At 38.7% G+C, this 15,329-nt stretch overlaps 1 protein-coding gene across 4 annotated transcripts in view; it reads right to left on the bottom strand.

The window, feature by feature from the left end:
- CRIM1 (cysteine rich transmembrane BMP regulator 1) overlaps positions 1-15,329 on the bottom strand; it is a 186,314-nt gene that overhangs the window by 42,654 nt on the left and 128,331 nt on the right. For all 4 annotated transcript variants that reach the window (XM_025868042.2, XM_025868038.2, XM_025868040.2 and 1 more), the window contains exon 8: positions 7,477-7,605. In XM_025868042.2, the coding sequence (XP_025723827.1) occupies positions 7,477-7,605 (129 nt within the window). The remainder of the gene's footprint in view (positions 1-7,476; positions 7,606-15,329) is intronic.

Genomic DNA, 15,329 nt, shown 5'->3' with positions numbered 1-15,329 from the left:
TACTATATTATACTTTAGCATTAGGAATGGTTAAAAATTATAGAGCCACCATTCCTTGGTTATCTCAACATAACTCCACATCTTGGTACTAATCGAGAAAAGAAGCCCCAAAAAAACAGATTTCTGAAGTGTATTCCAATCTGGTGCTAAAGAGCAGGCTGGTGACTACTATTTGAGGTATGGATGAAACGGAGTGCTATTTTTTCATGAAATTTGTTCTTATGAGTTCCTCAAACTACTGATTACCATTTAATGTTTAAATGTGAGAATGAGACACTTAAACCCCAAACTACATTATATCTTTTGCTCCAACTAAATGCTTACAATAACACACATTCTTTGATGTTCACACAGTGTTTTCTCTTAGGAACTTTAGATACAATCCTATAATACTGCACATTATATGGAGTCTAAAGGATTTCTTACCCTTTCTTTAAAAAGAAACAAGCCTAATAACATGTTATAAAGTGAAACAGTCAGTCAGTATTTCAATTTATGTATTTTTTCCAGACCACTGACAGATAGCCAGATCTTTGGGTAAGTCTCACTGACTAAAACGCGTATGTGACAAAAAGGTCTACATTAATGTTTATCCACTATCTGAAATGTTTGAACTCTCCTCTGTTAGCAGAATTTGGAATGATGTGTTAGCTGTCCTCTATTAGTCAGTTATAACATCATTTTAGAATTAAAAAAAAAAAAGGGGTGTGGGGAAGAAGCTATGGTGGCAGGCAAAAGGAACTACCAGAGAGATCAGCTTTGGAAAAGTCTTCTAGAAAGATTTCAAAAGGTGTGAGGTAGGACTTCGCAGGGTAATGTATAGAATACAAGCGTTCAGGTAAGAAAAGCACGCTTGGTGGTGTGCTGAAGCAACTCAATGCCTGTCTGCACTGAATGTAGAATCTGAAAGTCAATCAAATGTAATGAGGTTGACACAGTGATGGCAAGAGTGCAGCAATGTTTGATTACTGCTCTGCATGGGCTGGCAAGGTGGGAAGCAGAGGCTGTTTTTGTCGGAATAACAAATGAATCTGTATTTTACTTGGACACCCTTAAAGCACAAATATTATAAATAATGCATATGATACTAAGAAAAACAGAATGCATGGGTCCCCCCTCCACACACAAACCTTATCATCTAAAATTAAACCTTGAACTACAATTAGTAGGTGAGATGGATTCAGGTTTTACATAAATATTTTAAGAGAGCATCTTTTTGTGAATCTTAGCTGGCAATACACGAACATTAAATTTGCTATCTTTTAGAGAGGAAAATGTGATTTATGATATAATTTTCTACTTTGTCCTGATCATAAACCTTTCATTACACATATTTAATATAACCCTGTGGGTCTGTATCACACTGCGAAGCAACTGATTACTAATTTGCATCCTTTTTAAAAGTGAAATTCTAAATGGCTCATTTAAAAATTTGTAATTATAGGACTTGAAAGGTCATCAGTTTTCCTCTTTCCATCATTAAGGGATGATGAAGGAGGGAGAAGACATTCACAGCCACCTTTCTTTCTCTGACACTGAAATCGAAGTTGTAAACCCATTTCTCTATTCCATGAATTTTTAAGTCACAACACTGTGGACCGGGCCTGTCTCTGTCCTCTTTCCTATCAGAAGGGGGCTCTGGGGTAAGGCCTTATTTTCTTTCTTTGTACAGCCTAGGTTACATCATGGTGTTTAGCATGGAGTGAATGTTCAATAAACATTTGCTGAATGAACAAATGGATCAATGTTCTTGCTATTTACTCCTCCACTCTCAAGGCTGCCATATTCAGAGAAAAATAACAAGATGGAAAAACTTACTCTGCTAGTATTTAAAATCTTCGAAAATACTGGCACTTACTAAACATGTCAAAATACCATCTTCTGGCTCAGAAAGAAAGAATATTAAAGACTATAAGGTGGTGGTCCTAGATCCATGTATCAATTATGGACTTTTCTTACTATAAATGTATCAACAAGGCAAACCTTTACATAAAGAGCAGAACCAAGTAGAAATATCTTATTTATAGGTGGGTGGGGGTTTATAAGTTTGTCTGAAAAGCTTTAGTACATCACTTGAGGCAGCATGAAAGAAAGAACGGTGGCCTTATGCTCATAATTTTTCAGCATTATGACTTTACTGCGATCTAAAGATGCTTTCTAATCTATCGGGGAGAATTACCATTGAAGAGAAAGTGATAAATAATGGAAAAGTCCAGCATCTGTGCGTCACAGCTGGTTGACAGCAGCTCCATAGTAAACTGTTTACTCTGGAGAAAAAGTGCTATTTGTTCCCAGGGCCAAAATATGACACAACTGTATCGGTCCTTCAGGCTAAGTGAGTACCATGTAACTGCATTTGGAACCCAATGTGATTGTGTTCCTTCTCTGCTGCAGCCCCCCGCACTCCTGGACACACTGGCAATTCCCCCTAACCCCTCAGTTAAGAACACCAGGAAGGTCCTGAGCTGATTAAATAAAGAAATGCAACATTACAAATGCTTGTCCCAATCTTGACTCTGGGCTTTAGTTATTACTTTAGTTCTGAGTTATAATGAAATGAAAGCATGGAGCCTGCCTCTTTGTATTTGTTGCTGCAACCTTATTTAGATGCTTGATTCAGATATATATATATTTCATGAAAAGTAGGAAGGCTTTTTCTTCTGGCTACCATTAATTTTCTGTGCCTGCATCAGCTTCTAAATAAAAGCATCTTTACTTCCTAGAATTACAGAATGTTAAAACTGGAAGAGAAGTTAAAAATAATCCAGTCAAATCCACTTGATTTAAAGATGTAGAAAATAAGATGCCAAAAGATGGATGGCATTTAATTCATACAGATGTCATTTACTACATATAGCTCATATAGTACAATGAAGTGTAGCACGTCTATTTGGTTAAAAAGTAATGTTATTAACAGCTTATACCAACTAAGTATTAGGTTACTAACAGCATACCTAAATGATTTTAGTTTTAACTTTTGTAGCTATCGTACTTAAAACATCTTCTACCATATTTCTTTCCTTTATTCTAAATAGGGGAAAATGAGTCAGGGATAATTTAAATTCTCTGTATGCCTTTGATGCGTTACTTTGCTGAGCAGTGTTGTAAGAATGTTATTTGTTACAGTTAAAGTAGCAGAGCTACCGTATGTTCACACAAAAGAATATTTTGTCTTATACCTTCCATGTATTTTTTGAAGGAGTCACACTGGGTTTTGATTTCAATCTGAAAGTGGTTGTGTATAATATGGTTGGTTATAGTGCAATATCATTACAGCCTATTGGCATGCTACTAATATTAGTCAAGGATGAAGTCCATTTTTATCTTTTTCGTATCCCTAGTGTGTGGCATATGGTAGGTAGTCAACAAATGCTAGATGAAAAAAGAACGAATGAACAACAAAGCAATGAACAGGGGAGAAATATTTATTGGGCACTGGTCTTATTTTAAGCAATCTTGATGCCAGTGGTCTATATAAACAAGGTCTAATCCCTAAAAGAAAACTGAGGTATGGATGGTTAGGGCCACTGCATGCGTAATGGGCTTTGGCTGGATGCAAAAAAAAAAAAAAAAAAAAAAGAAAGAAACAATGTAGGCGAGAAATTTAGACAAAATCAGTATTTATCAAGTAGCTGCAATGGGAAAGAGGACATAATTACGCCATCTTTTAGTGCAAGGAAGTTTCCTTTTTCTAAAACCAGGTGAAAGAGAATGAGAATATTTGACGGTTAAAGTTAAAAGGTAAGGGGAAAGTTGTTTGTGTGAGTGTCCTCAGAGGACAGGAAGAACCAGAGGCAGAAACGTTTGTATTGGAACAAAGGAGGGGAAGCTGGGGGCTTTCCACATCAGCCAGCTTGCGCTGACTCAGAAGTGGATGTGTTATAAAACATCTATCATTTTCTGTAAACATAGTAACAATTACCATATGTCGGCTAGTAAAGCTAGCTTTGCTTTCATTCACTTAGCTCTCAGAATAACTCTTCAGTTAGGTATTATTATTTGCCCTTTACACATGAGGACAAGAGGCCCAGAGAAGTAAAGCGACTTGCCGTGATCGGCTAGATGCAGGTCAATCTGCTGCCAGAGCCGGGGAGGAGAGCGAGGGACATACAGTGACAGCGGTCTGACAACTAAGGATTGGTCAGTTTGGTTTACTCTGACTCACCTCCCAAAGGTGTGGCTTCCAGAGGTGTCAGGATCGCTAACGGGATGGAAGTCAGAGAAAACTCTATGACCAGACTTCTGTATGATACAGACAAACCGACAAATGCCACTTGGTGTTTAATTATGTTCTTAGGTATCCAGTGGCAGCCAAGTGAGATGGCCAAAGACTAACCCAGGTCAAGAATCTCAGTGTGATAAAATGGATACGTGGTCAGAATTGCAAGACCACAGAAGGGGATCTTAAACAAGAATGATGTCCAACGGCATCCTCAATTCTGATGGCTCCTGGCTCAATCGCTCAACCAACGTCTGCTGAGTGCCCAGCATGGCCCCGGGAGATGGGTCAGTTCCTTCCCAGTTCTTCTATAGGACCAAAGCTTCCTTTTAATAGGAGTTGTAAGTTACAGAATTTGACTTAAAGTGGTGATATTTCATTAGTGTATTGGTTACAGGAGATTTTTTTCTTAGGGGGGGGTCTTGTATTCATGTTTGTGGCATGAATACCTAGTACAGTACCTAGAACTCGGCAGGTGCTCTATTATATGAGGCAAAAGAAGAAAGGTGGGAGGAGGGAAGGAAGAAAGACCAGAGATCCCTGCAAATAAATAAAATTTGCACATAATGAACAGCCAATAAAGATTTATATTAAAAAAAATCATTGACATGAATTGTGACGGTCTCCTGTACCTATCTCTTTTGATGTGTTAATGAACTGGAGGTGCTCCGCAGGCAGTATGCACGCATGTTCCTGTTACAAAGCTGGAAGGCAACATGACCGCAGACACAGGCAGAGGAGAATTCTCCTGATAGCCTCACTCTGCAAAAAGCCAGTGATCCATTTTTTACTTGCTTCAATGACAACTGGAGGAAAATTGTTTCTTTGGACTTAACTACAAAGGGCTCCTTGTGAAGTGCCAGGGGTCTTATATAAGCATAACCATGTGGCAAAAAAGTTCCTAACAGAAAGCTCAGGTGAAGGCAGTAGGCGGGGAGATCAGGCATGATGAAATCTCTATTTTTAGACTTCAGACAGTTCAGAAAAAAATTTAGGTATGCTCCCATGATCAGAGAGGTGTGTAGCTCAAGAGAGTTGAGAAGTATTAAAATATAAACTCTTCACAATACCAATTATCCTGTCAAAAAAACGAAGTTGGCCAGTTAAGCAAACACACGTGGATGCCAAGGCAGCTCCCTAATGAACTCAGCTTTTCAAACAGGACAGCCCCGATGCATGGAAGCTTCTAGCCATTTAAAGATGGTAACCACCAGAGTCCCAACAACAGTTTTGTAAACTCTGTTTTAGCACTAACTCCGGCAGGCAGGCAGAGTGATGGAGACATGTAATTGAAAAAGACTGAATTCTTCAACACCTGTTTTGTGTCTGTCTTCTTCATCAGAAGTATTCTTATAAAATAAAGCATTGGATAATTAAGGTTAAGAGGACATAAAGCCCAAGAAAACTGATAAATCAGAAAGTAAGCATCTATCTACATTAAGTAATTCCAAGCCTCCGAGCCCAGGATAATTATCCCCAGAGGCTCATGGAGAACCTTATTATAGAAGCACTGTCTATGTTTGAGAGATCAGAGGGAATGGAAAGAGATTTCAGAAAACTAAAGGAGGCCATCAAATGTTAATTCAAAAGGGACAAAGGATTCCAAACCTAGAGAAACCAAACTTGACATCCACAACTGAAAATGCTGCAGAAAGAATTGTTAAACATATGATTTGTGACATTTAGAAAGCAAAGCAATGACCACCAGTAGCCAGCGCAGGTTCATGGAGAATAAGCCATGCCCCACTAGCTTCATTTTATGTTTAAAATAGGGTTTCCAGCAAAAGAGTACTACAAATATGTGTTTTTTTTTAAATTATGTTATGTTAGTCACCATACAGTGCATCATTAGTTTTTGATGTAGTGTTCCATGATTCACTGTGTTTTGATTTGGGATAAGATACAGATGGAGTGTTTTAAGACTTCTTTGTGGAGATGGAGCTGACATGTTAGCTGAGGGACTTCCCTGAGGGAGGGAGGATTATGGTTCATTCTGCAGGAAGATATTCAGTGCAAAGGGGATCTGTCCTTGGTTCTGTACAATTCATTTTACTTCAATAGTTTAGATGAGAACATGCAAATTATGCTTATCACAATTATTAAGATTCAAAAATATTCCAAATAGTTGGAAAATGGTTTAAAACTCTCAGGATAATTTCTTGCGTAATCTGGCCCTGTATTTGTATCATTTAAAAAAAAAAATTCAAATACAGAATGAATGAAGAACCACCTAACATCAGCTGATGTAAATAGCACCTAGTGGTTCTAGCTACTTGTAAACTCAGGATTGCCCAATAATGTGTAATTCAAAAGCACTAATGCGAATTTAGGCCACACAATAGCACTGCACGGATCAGACCAAATTCTGAAGTATTTTCTGTTTGTTTCTGGGCCACACATTTACATTTTATAAGTATGTCAAAGATGGAAAGGACCAAGAAAGTTCTAAAAACTATGTCACATGTGGAATGGCTGAGAGGATTGAAGATGTTTATTCTAGTAGAAAAATCAGGGGGATTCAAAATCATTTTAAAAACATGAAGGGCAATTCTTTTTTTTTTTTTCCTGGAAGCAATGCAATATACTCAATCTAAAGTTTCAGAGGGCATGGTCTGGAGACGTGACTGGAATCTACATGGAAGAGAGCTGGGGTCAACAGTATGAGACACATTCTAAGAATTATGGGGCACCTGGGTGGCTCACTTGGTTGAGCGACTGCCTTCGGCTCAGGTCATGATCCTGGAGTCTCGGGATCGAGTCCCGCATCGGGCTCCCTGCTCGGCGGGGAGTCTGCTTCTCCCTCTGACCCTCTTCCCTCTCGTGCTCTCATTCTCTCTCTCCCAAATAAATAAATAAAATCTTAAAAAAAAAAATTATGGCAGCCACACGTGGAATGTGACCACCTCTGTGCAGGTGACCGCCTTGTCACTGAATGACCCGAGCAACGGTGTTAGAGAGAGCCGACTGGGTGGTTGGAAAGAACGTGTCTTCCAAAGCCCGAGGGGCTGCCCTGTGATGCAGCTGGACAGTGAGGAGTATCTGAATACAATGAAGGTGAAAACCAGAATAAAGAAGCACCTCTCCCCCCCACCCCCCAGATGACTGTGTATCTGTGTGTGTTAAGTACAGATTTTCTTTTCTTCTTTCAGGTTAAGGGAATGTCATCAATAGGAATGAAAAAGATAACCAATCACATAATATGCTTTGACAGTATCCTATTAGGCCCAGAAAAAAAGTGCAATCTTCTGTATACTTACTGTGTTTGCACTGACAGGTTCGACAACCATTGTGATCAAGTTTGAAACCATAAACGCAGTCCTTCTCTGTCAGTGTACAGTTTGATAACTCCCCACATGCAGGTGGATCAATTGTGATGTAGGTTGGTTCTAATAATAAAAAGAGAAAAAAAATTAATGAAATATATGATTACCTCTTAGACGCTATTCAATCTTTGAAATCCCACACTACAGTAAGTTGCAAAAAAAAAAAAAATCAATAATTTTCATCTAACCCTAAACTTGTATACTTTCCTAATGTTTTTAACCCCTGAAACAGAAAGATTTTTATTTAGATTTTTGAAAATCCAAAAACTCTTTTTCTTTACATTTGAGCAATTTATGTATTTCTTGGTACCCTCCCATAATACTTCCCCTGATGGTCACCACTATAGAAAGCAGACAGGAGAGGTTAAATCAACTCCATGTAAATTGTTAACTATTCTTCTATTTCCTCTTGATGTTTTCTGCATTTATTCTCTATAAAAATCAGGACATAGCTTCCAGCTGTCAATTATCTCTCCATTTTGCAACTCTTCTGAAATCTGGATTTCCTATCTTTTTTTTTAAAGATTTTATTTATTTATTTGACAGAGAGAGACACAGTGAGAGAGGGAACACAAGCAGGGGGAGTGGGCGAGGGAGAAGCAGGCTTCCCGCCGAGCAGGGAGCCCGATGCGGGGCTCGATCCCAGGACCCTGGGACCATGACCTGAGACGAAGGCAGACGCTTAACGACTGAGCCCCCCAGGCGCCCCTGGATCTCCTATCTTTTATGTGACACTCCTTCAATTATTACAGATGATATGATGGATAGTAGTGACTAAGAGCTTATCCTCAGGGCCCAGGGCTTATGGGAGTGGCAGAGTCAGACACAAGCAGTCAGCAGGAAGAGCGAGCGGCCATTTGGGAAGAAAAACCTACAAGACACCCAACTCCAAAGATGATGTTTTACTTTACTATCATGTTAATAATGAAGATCTGTCCTGGGCAATAACAGTAATTACACACTTATGTAAAGTGCGTTACGGGTCTGTGTGTTTGCAGTGCTCTTTATAAACGCCTTCAAGCTTCATCCCACTCCAGGGAGACGAGTGCTCTCATTTTCCTCATTTTATGGATGAGGAAACCTAGGACTGCTCACCTGTCCCAGATCACAGAGTCAGTAAATGGTGGACCCAAGACTCAAACCCAGGCATTCTGGCTCCAGGGTCACAATCTTGGTTTCCATGCAGTACAAAACCCATTGTAATGGTCCTTGTTTTGCAGCACTGATTAAGCGACAACTTACATAATGTAAGACTGTGGCCAGCGTGTCGTCAAAAGGAACAGGGCCACTGACATATTTATGTAGCTTCTTTTTAACCAAAAGATACTATGAACTTCTTCAGAGTAAGCTGGTTACAGTATCTTTGTGAAGAGCTTAGTACAGAATGTCTCTACCTATGTTTCCACAAATGGAAAATATGAGGTGCAGAGAGGGTGACTGGCTTATCTAAGTTTACATAGCAACCCAGTAGCAGGCTGGGAATAGAACAGAACAGAGGTTCCTGACCTCCCGTCCAACACTCTATCCATCAGTTCACACTGTCTTCTCCAGTTTCGTTTCCTGTTACCATGGAAGAGAGACTAAAGTAAGTGTTTTAGCTGCCACTGCTAAGATCAAGAGTTCTAAATTTTTATCCATCTGCTAAAAGAGGCCAATGATTCAGCTCTTCACAGGTAGCAGGCAGCTCTGACTTACTCAAGAGATGCTTTGATCAGCACTCTCCCTTTAGTAAAAATACGTATGAAGAGGGTATAGCACATTCTCTGTTTTTATCGCAACACAGTGTGAAGAATGTCGCCTGAGATTTTTATGTGAACTTTCCATTGCTGTAAAATTTCTAATTTCCTTCAATCACTAAAGTATCCTTTCTGACAGGTAACTGTAAACATCCAAAAGTAGTTTAAGTTTAGGCAAGTTTTAAGATGCCGTGAATTAAATACAGCCGTGCTGCTTTCTGACATTCTTTTAAAGTTTACTGTAAACATCTTTGGTTTCGAACCTATATGGTTTTTCTTTTATCACTACTGTTATTAGTCACCCAAAATACTGATTCCATTTCAGCCTTCAGCCACAAGACAGCCAATGTTTTGTCAACATTATTCTAACCACAAACGTCAGACAGAACAGAGGACCTGTATCACCTTTAAGTAAACACACTACAGATTATCCTACAGAGAAAAGAGCTAGGTCTACGTTCTGGAGTTATGAGAGCAAAAATCAGGGCTGGATTCTGAACTATGTCCATGCTTTAGGGAATGGCTTATGGGTAAAGAAGAGTTTTGAGTACCTTTCGTGGACCAAAACCTTGTATTCTTAACTGACATTTAAGTTCATGAACGACTTTTGCCTTCAGAAAATGTATTATGGAAAAATGTATTTGGGCAGATTACACCGATTCTGGAAATGCATACTAATCATAGGGTAGTATATAATTTTACTTTTGGTGAATTTTAGGGATTTGTTAAGAGGATAGTGCTGCATATGCTATTTTTGATACTTATTTCATTTAATGCCCAAAATCAGAACTGTGATCTGTGGCTAGAAAGTTAAAGGAAAAAGAAATGGGGTGGCTTGAGGATCAGAACCACAGCACTGACTTGAATGGTCCCACACTTATCCAAACAGCTTCATCAGCTAGGTTGACAGTCACAGACATCCAACAAGCACACATTTCTCCAGGAGAGGAGATACACGGAGCCTGTCTTCCCACAACATTCAGGATGATAGCTTTCGCTTAGTGTAACAAATGAAAAGAAAATGCACAGAAGGGTTGTTTATTAGGTGCTGGTAAATATTTCAGATAAAACAAGTCTTACTGGATAGCTTCCAAGTCTCAGATAATATGGCAGAAGGCAAGAAACAAAAAATTATTTTGTACCTTTAAAATTATATTTCCCCTTCATTTATGATACATTAGATGGGAGAAATTGGAAGTGTATACATTTCAAATTATGTCTCCCTCAATATTTAATATTAAAACACAGAAAAACTCAACAAAACCATTTGCTCACGAGAACTGTCGATTTACTCTAGAACTATTCACAATTTCCCCTCAATAGGTTGGCTGACTACAAAACTTTCACTGTGATATATTCAATATAGAAATCTAAATGTTTTTAAAAAGTATTTTAACGCTTGTCCTCTCATTTTATGACATTTAACAAACAAGTATTATTTGTCTTTATGAGTACAAACTGGAACAAATTTTAAAAGTCTTTTGAGGGTGGTGGTAACGCACGATTTGGGGGCGGGAGGGTACTTACTGCTGTTGTCCTAGGTCGCTGGAGGAAATGTTGATCTGTAAGAGACACATCTGTAGACAACTAGCTGCCTAACATTTCATCTGAAGTCATGTATTACATTCTATTCCCTTCCAACATTCTCTCAACATTGCAGTGCTCGGTGTCCTGCCCTGTGAGGTCCTCTCTGTATTATAGTTAGATTTCTCTAAGAACAATATGACAGCAGGAATATGCAACTATGAATTATCTAGCAAAAGATCTGATATTACCATAAACAGATAGGAGAGTTTGCTCTCAGTCCAAAACATTCACATGTAATCTCAGAAGTGGTCCTCTTACTAACATCAGAGCAGTGTTTGGGGAAAGAAAGACCACTGCAATTCAATTTTTTATTCCTAGTAATGAACTCCAAAGCGAGACACATTTGATACCATCCTGAATTGGAGCATTTAAAATCAATGTTACATTTAGAGTCCTTACAGAGTAACGACCAAAAGTTAGACTGTTTGCAAAGTTGCTATCCCAGGAAGTTCTTGGGGTAGGTAGAGGTATTTTAAAGAATCTAGAATCGTGGTATCATAATATGATTACTTCTAAGCCATACACATAAAGAAGCTCGAGGAAGTGTTGGCGACATGTGAGAAATGTGTGAGCTGCTTGTTAGAGTACCCTGAACTGTGTGTGTCGGGGACTGTGACTAGCTCACATTTGGTCTGGGCAACGGTGTTCTGAACATGGAGAATATCCTGATGAGTCTTGGCCTGAAGACCAGAAGATGCGCATGTAAATCCTGCATTTCTATGTTCTTAAATTACAAAGGATACCGAGATGATAGGCCAGAAAATACATGCCTTTCCAGGAGAATGATGGTGATACTATGCCCTTGGCAGGTTTGGGGATTATCAGTTGAAGAGAGGTCCTGCTAAGACTTTTGGAGACAATGATGCATCATGGTATATGATGCCTGTTGCGTGGAGCAAAGAAAACTGTCCCCCTTCAAACTGGCCGGGCAGAGACGTGTTAGTGGGCCCTTTTCAAAGGAGAGGTCTCAGGTCTCCTCATTTAGGAGAGCGAGCAAATATTTGCACACAGGTGGGTATTTGGCAAGGGGAAGTTCAGTGAGGTAGTGCTTACAGGATCAGCCTGAAATTCCATCTCATCTTGTATTGAATCAGCTGAGGAATTAAAGAAATACCTTAATGTCCTCCAAAGGAAGAAGGCTTGAAACAGCAGGAATTCATTGTCTTTGGCTACAACTATCTCTAAAGGGAACCCTGGAACAGCTTCTTTGTGGAGAAGAATTCTAGAAATATTTTCTGAGCCTAGAAGCAATAAAGAACAAAAATGGGTGTTTGTTACATCTACATCCAGCAGTTTGCTTGCTGTTTCCTACCCCGCATCTGAGTGGGGATTGCTGCTCTCCTCAGCCCGCTGTCTTCGTGAAAGATTTTTAAAGGCTCTCTGAGCACCTGCCGCTGTCCAGAAGAGCTATTTCTACAAGAACCCTTGGGATTGGGTCAGGAGTGCAGATATTCAGCCACTGATTCTTATCCTAAGCCTTAGAGAACAAAATGCTGGAAGGAGACCTATTATAACATGCAATAACATAAACACATTAATTTATTTTACATTTATTTAAAATTTAGGGATATTTTTCATATCGTAGAAAGCCCAACAAAACCCTTCCCAGTAAAAATATTTCCAGGAAAACATTCATATTTTTCAAGATTCAGAGAACCTCAGAAACTAAGTTTCTGAGGAACACCACTGGTATTTTACATTGATGTTCAAGTATTTCCTAGGAGCAACTGTACCTACTCAATGGAGATGGTCAGGCCCTATGGTCACAGTTAATTTGATCAGGAGTACAAAGTTAAAATAAAAGCATTATTTTAACTCCAAGGCCACAGCACTAGACCATAAAATAACATATATTTGATTATTCAGGAGATATAAATGTGTTAACCAAACCTAAACTCTCTACTTTCTTGCTTTTGGTTATTTTACAGAAAATTCTCCAAAAAGAAAGGGAAGAAGTTGAAACTCAAATTTAATCTTTTTTAAATTTAACCTTTTTAAGATGTTGATTTAAAGTTTTAATATCAGTCCTATCGTCATATCAGATAGCTTAACACACTTGGGACAACAACAGAACGAAAAAGAATATATTTTGATCTTCAGTTATTTTAAAGTGTGTAATAATATTGTGAATTTGCTCCTGAAATAATTTATAGAATCACCAGTTTTTATATTTCAAGGGGCTATAGCTTAAATGAACATGCTAATAGATGCTTTTAACTTGGTGTCTAATCTGTATCACTCCATTGAACTTCTGGTTTTGAAATAATGCATACAAAGTTTTTCTCATTACCTTGATTACTATGAACTGTTTATCTCCCGCAAATAATACTAATTATCTCCATTGAGAAAGATGTGAAGCACTCTTTCTGATTAGCAACCCTGGGAAGGCTGACAGCCAATTAGTAGCTCCTGAGTATGGGTGGGTGATGCTGGAAAAGTACTAGTGGAAGACATCTAGAGCCATCCCTCCAGGGTCTGTCTAAAGCACTACCTCTGACAGGGCGGTAATTAGCTCTAGTTCCAGATTTCGATCATCTCTAGGAGTATTGCTTCACCCTGCTGAGGCCTGGGTGCATGGCTGGGCTGGAGGGCCTGGCTCTGGGCAGCGGCTGTCTACCAGCACCCCTGATTCCTACCAGCATACCTGCGTGCAAACATGTGCGTGCACACATGTGCGTGCACGCACACACACTAAGAGAAGTCCTTTTGGAAAAACCTCATTATAGGCAAATTTCTAGAAAAAGTAGTTTTTTTTTTAAGGCAGATACAGTCTTACATTTCTTTCATAAGTTAAAAACAATTTCAAGTAACAAGATACATGAAATTTACTCCTATCTGTCTCTGATGTACCCCTCCTTTTGGACTTCAATAATGGTTTGCATAATGTTACATGGCTCTTGTCTGTAAATTCACAAGCCTGCTTATTGGATTGTTGAGAGACAGAGATGAACAATTATGTTCTCTTTTCATTCCTAATTCAGGCCTTCTCTTCCTTAAGATTTTTTAAAAAATTATTTATTTACTTATTTATTTGGGGACTGGACTTGGTTAAGCCATGTGAATAGCTAGTGAGTGGGAAAATTCCAAAGCTTCACTCACTTTCTAAGGCTAAATCTATCAGGTCCCCATAGCCTACAAGTTACTGTGCGCCTGGCCGGGGGCCATAAAACTGGAGATAAAGTTGGACAAGACAGAACCAAAGGAGATAGCTTATCTGCTTTACTGTGTCTTCATATGTCATTCTGTTACCACAGTGGCTTTTCATATGTGACCATAACTAGTCAGAAAACCATTCCAATAAATCACCAAATTGTCAACATAATTACAGCTTGGGAAGAGAAGTACTATAAAGATGAAATTTTCCCAAATGAAGCTAGAGGGGAAACTATTCGTGTAGATGATGAGAAGAGAGAGACTGAGGAAACAACACTCCCCTAATCTGGAAGGTGGGGATTTCCATGGGGTATGGATGTGGATGTACAAAAGTCTCATGAAGTCACGGAAAAAAATCTACAGCTGGAGTTTTCAAATTCTTTCAGCCACTACACACTTAGTGATCCTTTTTTCCTTTGTATATATTTCTCATAACAACACCTACATCCTTGTAATTTTTAAAGTACTTATCATAAGAGCAGTTTCTTTATTTTATTTTAAGATGAATGGTGTGAAAATGTCCCCAAGATCTGTATTATTTTATGGTCAGATAGAGAAGTGACCATATATTTACTTTAGACCTGTTAACTTTGTATGCTTTTTCCAGGGAACTTGGCTGTTGGAAATATTTTTCTTCCTTTATCAATCTCATATTTAATAGGAAAAGACAGTAGTAGGATTCTGAGATTATTAAAAGACCACAAAAGAAAAACTGAACTTTTTTTATGGAGAGGATATTTTTTTCCAAGAATTCAGCTTGAGAGATCTCACAAAATGACTGGATTCCAAGAATAATTTGGATCTTTTTTAAACTTGTCTTATATTTTGTTACATTATTTTTATTGTTCATTTTCCTAGAGGATGGAACCAAAAATAATGGGTCACATTTATAAATACATTTGTATGTACCGTGTGTGCATACACACATTTTAATAGCTATCTTGAACCTGGGTGTGTCTGTCAGGTGGTCAGAATTTTGGTATCTCAACCCAACCCTCTGGAAAATGGCTGAGGACCAGAGAGGAAAGGTCCCTGCATTAGGAACAATGGTTTATTCATGGTTTATAACCTTAGCACCAAGCCTAGTACTTGGCCCACAGTCGTGCTAAATGAATGAATAAAGAAGAACAAAGACGCCTGAACATGAAGTCAGGGCACACTTTTTGATGAAGAAGGGCTCCCATTCAGTATTGTCCTTAGCAGGCTGAATCTCTAATTTCCTACCTTTTGGAGGACTGGACAGTAAGTTCCTTAGGATTCTCATTGCTGCAGCAGTCCCTTACACATAGTGGGTACTCAATAAATGAGCTT

This window comes from Callorhinus ursinus, unplaced genomic scaffold (genome assembly GCF_003265705.2).
Source record: "Callorhinus ursinus isolate GAN/ISIS: 27379988/994484 unplaced genomic scaffold, GSC_fseal_2.0 scaffold10, whole genome shotgun sequence".
In the NCBI taxonomy this organism is placed as follows: domain Eukaryota; kingdom Metazoa; phylum Chordata; class Mammalia; order Carnivora; family Otariidae; genus Callorhinus; species Callorhinus ursinus.
The sequence above is the reverse complement of the archived record's forward strand: the minus strand, read 5'-3'. Positions and strand labels throughout refer to the sequence as shown.